General features: G+C 35.8%; 1 protein-coding gene across 7 annotated transcripts in view; it reads right to left on the reverse strand.

Annotated features, from left to right (window-relative positions):
* Gmd (GDP-mannose 4,6 dehydratase) overlaps nt 1–7,500 on the reverse strand; it is a 14,494-nt gene that overhangs the window by 1,538 nt on the left and 5,456 nt on the right. For all 7 annotated transcript variants that reach the window (XM_043020062.2, XM_043020064.2, XM_086536246.1 and 4 more), the window contains 7 exons: nt 6,370–6,495; nt 5,602–5,794; nt 4,974–5,206; nt 4,594–4,695; nt 3,833–3,946; nt 950–1,018; nt 1–647 (listed from right to left, as the gene is read on the reverse strand). The exon at nt 1–647 is cut by the window's left edge and continues 1,538 nt beyond it. In XM_043020062.2, coding sequence (XP_042875996.1) covers nt 585–647; nt 950–1,018; nt 3,833–3,946; nt 4,594–4,695; nt 4,974–5,206; nt 5,602–5,794; nt 6,370–6,495 — 900 coding nt within the window. In that variant the 3' untranslated portion in view covers nt 1–584. The remainder of the gene's footprint in view (nt 648–949; nt 1,019–3,832; nt 3,947–4,593; nt 4,696–4,973; nt 5,207–5,601; nt 5,795–6,369; nt 6,496–7,500) is intronic.

The raw sequence follows: 7,500 nt of genomic DNA on the forward strand, positions 1-7,500 counted from the left end.
CAGACGGCGATTCTTAATACTGTATAAAACCGGTCAGTCAGGCTGGCCTCCGATTCCGTGCTCCTTAAAAAAATAATCTTATACAAATGCAAAGAGACAGACGTAATCATCCTGTGCCCCAACTACGAAGGATAATTTCAGCGACTAATCAGCCCCCAAAGAGACAGCAGATCAAAACCCCCTCTGCCGAGAACAGGGGGAGAAAAAGCAAAACCTGACAACCCTACAAATGATTGGAAATAAATTACATTATTGAGTTTTAAAAAGAAATGCCCTTCTTGCAACGATGTGCAACGAGACGATGATGATATATTTTTTTTGCCCATCACACACGTCTAATAAATATTTAAGAGAGACTCGAATATAAACTATACAACTACAAAAAGAAGAAATACAATCACATATGGAATCACCAAGGGAGTATCACATTTGGAAGGCGAGAGAACGAGCGAGAGAGAAATAAAAAGGACGCAACATATCTCCTGTACAACACATTTTTTTCTTCCTTGCTTCGGCACGTTAATGAACACCAGCGTCTCCTTACGAGAGCCCCGTTGCACATGGCGCCGCGGACACGAAACGCACTATGCGCTCGGGTCTTTCCTCATGAGCTCGATGTCGGCTTCTACCATGTCCTTCACCAGGGCCTGGAATTTCATCATAAAAATGGAGTATGAGAAAAAAAAAGAGAGGTCTATGGCGATAAACTAAGAATCTAGAGCTATAGTAATAATAAAAGTGGTTTCGAATAATGAGAAAAAATATAATAACAAAAAGACGAGATCAATGATATTTTTTTAATGACCTATAATAGCAACCACAATAACAATAATAATAAAACTTACACGTTAACAAAAAATATAAAAGAACAGTCATAAACAAGGCCATATAAAACAATCTTATAACACGACGCCAATACATCAAAGGCGCCGACCGGGTCATTACTCACCGGGAAATCGAAGGTCGTCTTCCAGCCGATCTTCTCCTTCGCCTTCGTCGGGTCTCCTTGAAGGAATTCCTTGGGGGAAGAGGAGGAGGGGAGAGATGAGGTCAAGGGTGAGACTATTGGGGGGAAATATCGAAACAAAACAAAATACTGTTCACGAGTGTTACGGGATATGAGAGTGAGAGAGAGAAAGAAAGGTAGAGGGAGAGGGAGAGGGAGAGGGAGAGGGAGAGGGAGGGAGAGAGGTAGAGAGAGGGAGGGAGAGGTAGAGAGAGAGGGAGGGAGAGAGAGAGAGAGAGAGAGAGAGAGAGAGAGAGAGAGAGAGAGAGAGAAGAGAGAGAGAGAGAGAGAGAGAGAGAGAGAGAGAGAGAGAGAGGAGAGAGAGAGAGAGAGAGAGAGAGAGAGAGAGAGAGAGAGAGAGAGAGAGAGAGAGAGAGGAGAGAGAGGAGAGAGAGAGAGAGAGAGAGAGAGAGAGAGAGAGAGAAAGGAGAGAGAGAAGGAGAGAGAGACGAGAGAGAAGAGGAGAGAGAGAGAGAGAGAGAGAGAGAGAGAAGAGGAGAGAAAGGGAGAGAGAGAGAGAGAGAGAGAGAGAGAGAGAGAGAGAGAGAGGAGAGAAGAGAGAAGGAGAGAGAGAGAGAGAGAGAGAGAGAGAGAGAGAGAGAGAGAGAGAGAGAGAGAGAGAGAGAGAGAGAAGAGAGAGAGAGAGAGAGAAGAGAGAGAGAGAGAGAGAGAGAGAGAGAGAGAGAGAGAGAGAGAGAGAGAGAGAGAGAGAGTGAGAGAGGGGGAGAGAGAGTGAGAGATAGAGTGAGAGATACAGGGAGAGGGAGAGGGAGAGGGAGAGGGAGAGGGAGAGAGAGGAGATAGATAGAGAGAAAAAAAGAGATAATAAACGATATACTACATGAAACGAATATCAATAGTCATAAAACAAAAGGCTACAAGAAGAACGAAATTAAAGTAAAGTAGAGTAAAGAAAAGAAAAGAAAAAAAAGAAAGAAAAAAAGGAAAAAAGAAAAGAAAAAGAAAAAAAGGAAAAAAGAAAAGAAAAAGAAAAAAAGAAAAAAAAGGAAAAGAAAAAGAAAAAGAAAGAAAGAAGGAAGGAAAGAACGAAAGAAGGAAGGAAGGAAGGAAGGAAGGAAGGAAGGAAGGAAGGAAGGAAGGAAAGAAAGAAAAAAAGAAAGAAAAAAGAAAAGAAAAGGGAAAAAAAGAAAAAAGAAAAAAGAAAAAAGAAAAAAAGGACAAGAAAAAGAAAGAAAGAAAGAAAGAAAGAAACCGCCTAAAACACCGATCGAGTATTTGCGCGCGGAAACACACAAAATGGCAGCTGTTGAGAGGGAAGAGGCCACTTGAGTTTTCCTTTCACTTATATAGATGAATAAAGGAAAGAGATGAAGGGGAAACGGAAAGACTTAATGAGGAATGAGCAGGAAAGAGAGAGGAGAAATGAGGGAAGAGACTAGGAGGAATGAGCAGGAAAGAGAGAGGAGAAATGAGGGAAGAGACTAAGTGAAAGGAAAAAAGAGAAGGGAAAAGAATAGGGGGAAACGTGATAAGAAGAAAGAAAATGGGATATGTTAAACAAATAGAAAAAGGTGAGATTAAGGAAAAAAATAAAACTAATTACAGTAATGTCATATCTAGACTGACGTATGGGTATTGTCTATTTATGGTGTAATAAGTGTGTACATATGATGTAAAGTGTCAGGTATGAGTATAATGCAGTGGAGTATGGGAGTATGGTGTCAGGTATAATAGGCATGATGCTGTGGGTGTGACTAATATGGTCTGAGTATGCTGTTAGATTTGATGACGACGTAGGGATGTGTGAATATTGTGAACCGGGGGCGAATTTAATGTGGTCTGTGTCGGGTTTCATTATGGTGCAGTGGGCGTGATGGATATGAATCTTGTACAGTGGGTGTGAATGTGGTCTGGTATGTTTGAATACAAGGTTAATGTTGTGGTTGAATGAACATTTTATAGTATGTATGATTGTGATGTGGTAGATATAAGTAGATATAAGTAGATATAATATATAGACAGATAGAATAGTTGATCAAATAGTGGGTGTATAAGGTTATTCTGGGTATGGTGTACTATAGTGAGAATCATATGATGGGTGTGAGTGCACTAGTGTGAGTATAGCATTGTAAGAGTGTGCTATGTTTATAGTAGTGTGTGGTAAGTTGTACAAAGCTGATATGAGTATCAGTACAAGTATGGTGAATATTGTGAGCAGGTTAGTGAAAGTAAGATAAATGCCTGAGAGCAGAATGAATCTGTGAAAGTACACTAAAATATTCAGCTCTCTTACAGCTAAACTCATGTGCAGATTAAATATGTTTGCATATGTTTTGCTATCAGGACTGAGTAGTTAAGTCATATCATTAATAAATATAAATTGTGATAAAACTGACAAATCTAAAGCAGGAACTTTGATAAGCCTCTTTAACCCTACAATGTAGCTTATCTAACTTGTGCTTATATTAGACCCTGCTAGGTATGACAAATGCCTTTGAATTCAATATAAAAAGATGCACAGAAATTGGGAAGATGTTATAGATTTACTACATTACCTTTTAATCATCTTTAGAAGCAATTGATCACTAATATTTCAAATGAAAGATTCTGAAGTTCATTGTCTCTTACTCTCAATCATTTGTGCAAGCTCATTTCTAAATATACTACTCAGAGTTTTCTGCTAATTGTTTCTATATACTGGTGAAGTAAAACTTCTTTTTTTTAACTATATCTATTCAAAGTACATCAACATAGACCCTAAATCAAACCATATCACCTGCTATGTACAGACCCTAACAGCAGTCACCGAATTTTATCAGAGTCACAAAGACTGGAAAGAAAAGGATAGCAGAACAAGATACTCACAACTTCAGCAGGTCGATAATACTTGGGGTTGATCTTCACTCTGATAATGTCTGTTCCTTTTTCCTTTCCAACTTCATCCACTCCTGAGCCTTCCCAGTAGATCTCACGTCCAATCTTTTGACAACAGACAAATTTTCCTTAGTTTACTTTCAATGAGGAGCTCACACATGGTGCAGTTCCCACTTTAATATTATTCTAAAAGAACAATTTGTTTTGATGTATTCCTTTATATACACACATATACAGAAAAAAATCTTATGTAATATAAGATTAAATAATAATATATAATATATTTCAAAGCATATAAGTCATGCTGAACTCTGCAGTTTATAAAACTCTAAATCATTGTAAAACCTTTATCTGGCATTGTCTCATCCTATCTGATATTTAGAAGCTATTGCTACTCACCCCTAAAATATTGCAAAACATTAATTTAACATTTGAAATATATACCAATAACAAGAGCATAAAAATACTGTACAACTCACATATGCAATAAATAACAACATTGAACTACATGAAATTTAGTTAATAATTACTGTATTAAAAAGGGCAATGCTTATTATCCACTTATCAATAAGCAACATAAAAGTTAAGATCAATCTTAATATGATACTCTCTTCACTAAACTCAAAAAAAACAAAGCATAAAAACATAGAAGAGCTACATCAAATCAAATCATATCAAATCAACACTCCAGCTACTTAAAATATACATAATGAACTGAAGACCAATTGTAAATGTGTCATGCTCTCTCTCACCTCTTTGAACGCAGCCTCAACAAACTCTCGGACGGAATGGACTTCTCCCGTTGCAAGAACAAAGTCCTCTGGTTCTTCTTGCTGCAGCATCTTCCACATTCCCTGTACAATGAAGAAAATGTTACTCATCAGCACTTCTATCTTATATCAGAGTATCACCTTAATAAGGGATGCTTTTCTTTCTCATAACATTATAAGAAGATATTGATAAAGTATGATAACAAGGGATACAAATGAGATTCATTAATAATATAACTATTATCAATAAAATTTGCCTCTTTACATAGGAGGTACCATATTTCCTAATACATAACATCACTTTTTCTTGGATGTGGACATCTAACCGAAGATAAACGATCAGTCGAGGTAACAGAGCGTACCTCAACATAGTCCTTGGCATGCCCCCAATCTCTCTGGGAGTCAATATTTCCAAGTTCAAACTTGTCCAAGAATCCTAGATGAATCTTGGCCACCGATCGGGTGATCTTGCGAGTGACGAATGTTTCACCTCGTCTGGGAGATTCGTGGTTGAAGAGGATGCCGTTACAGGCGAACATACCATAGGCTTCTCGGTAGTTAACGACTATCCAGTATGCATAAAGCTTTGCAGCACCTGAAAAAAATCAGAAAAATTGAATAGGGGTTTCTTTAAACTAAAAAAACATGTTCTTCGTTTCTAAGACTGTAAAGTTCTTAACCCATTAGTCATGGTATTAAATATATATTTGTGCAGTAAGATGGCTGGTTTACATTGTCTGGCACGGTGCCATCCGCGTCTATGACCAACTGCCTTTGCAGCAAATAATGCCATCCGCTGCTAATGGGTTAAGATAGCTCATCTAAACTTCAGAATTAACATATCCCTGAGCACTGCCATAAAACAAAATGTAAATCAACTACCTCCTAAACTATATGAACTTGCTAATATAGTTCACGATAAACTAATACAAATTTCACAAGTCTGGAGTAATAATGCATTTTCCAAATCAATTCCCTCTCAAATCTTACCATAAGGAGATCTAGGATAAAAGGGCGTGGTCTCTTTCTGTGGGATTTCCTGGACCTTTCCATAAAGTTCTGATGTGGAAGCTTGGTAGAATTTGACCTTCTTTTCCATGCCGCATGTTCTTATGGCATCCAGGAGACGCAGTGTTCCCATGGCATCAACATTCCCTGTATACTCTGCCAGATCAAAGGATACCTGTGCAGATACAAAGGAAGGTATTAGTTAGTTGAAATTAAGATATTATCTTGTGTGTAATGTAATATGTTTGCAGCAAAAACTTTCTCAGCATTGTTGCAGTAAATATTTTTTAAACTCTTCTATTGCATGCTTCACTTAAAATAGATATATAAATAAATAATAATAATAAATACTGAAAACATCTCATCTCCAAAATACACATGATCATACCTGTTTCAGAAAGTATATCTCAGAAAGAAAAGTTTTGCCTTTAATAATTTCATCACATACACTTAAAAATCAAATACTTGGATTTGGATGACAGAGGCATGACTGGCTCATCTGAACTCTTAATCTTACTATCTGGAATTTCTTAGCAATTCTCTACAGGGAGTCTACATATTTTCTTGGTGGATATCTTTTGTTGAGAAAAACAACAGCCATGATGGACATATCAATAATATGAATAGTAACAATAACTAGAGATTTTCACGAGACATAACCCTCGCATCATATCAGATTCTGTGTATTTGAAGAGAACAAATCCAGACCCGAATCCACCTCTAAACACACAAAGAGACATCCAAACTTACCTTCACGTGACTCTGAGCGCCTAAATTATAAATCTCATCTGGTTTTACGAGAGCTATGATCTTAACAAGGCAGGTTGAGTCTGTCAGGTCACCATAGTGGAGCTGCATCCGGCCATTACTGTGAATCTGGAATAATTAAAAAGTATGATAAAAAAAAAAGCTTGAAAATATATAACCTGAATATGATGATATGATAAAAAAAGAACAAGAAAATATATAACTGAATATTAAAAAATGTGATAAAGGATGAAGAAAAAAAAAAGTATATAAACTGAATATGGATACCTTTCATACAGCATTATGAAGTAATAGAAGAAAAAATGGAAATGATAATGATAACTATGAAAAATAAATATAACTAATCATACTAGAGATGAAATTTTTCATTGAATTACAGTGACTATGACACATGTAGAACTTTCTTGAGACAGATGACTACTGGTAATGTGACTGACATATTTATAAACAAGACAATGATGATGAAAATGACAATAACAAAATATTAATATATACATAATAATAATAATAATGACAAGAACAATAACAAAAAGGAAAAAAATAAAAATAAAAAAATTATAAATAATGATGTTCATAGTTCATAGCAACCAATATAGAACAAAGATATGAATGAGACTAATGAACTATACATCGCTTGTGTTGTTCAGATATTCAGGCTCATTCATACCTCTCAAATAACAATAATAATAACAACACTAATGATGATCATACAATTTCCCTATGGATTTTCCACCAAAGCTTAATCTGCTTCTCATTTGATAAAGAACAATGGCTCTCTTATACCCTGATGATTAAACCTCATTCTTATCTTTAGACGAGACCTGTAAGCCAGAGAGATAACATTTACGGAAACAGATAATCAAATATAAATTCATACAAATATTAACAAATCTTTTTGGCATTATCTGTGCAATTTTCTCACTTTATGGTATTATTCAGCAAAAAAAAAAAAAAAAACTTCCTCATTTTAAGACATTAACAATAATAATAGTAGCAATAATAATAATAGTAAAAGTAATAATAATAATGGTGATGATGATGATAATAATGAAGAAAAAATCAAATCCAACTATATGGAATAAAGTATTGATTCACAACAACAACAAAAAAATC

The sequence above is a fragment of the Penaeus japonicus genome, unplaced genomic scaffold (assembly GCF_977035675.1).
Source record: "Penaeus japonicus unplaced genomic scaffold, GWHDUDI00000001_assembly GWHDUDI00000004, whole genome shotgun sequence".
In the NCBI taxonomy this organism is placed as follows: Eukaryota; Metazoa; Arthropoda; class Malacostraca; order Decapoda; family Penaeidae; genus Penaeus; species Penaeus japonicus.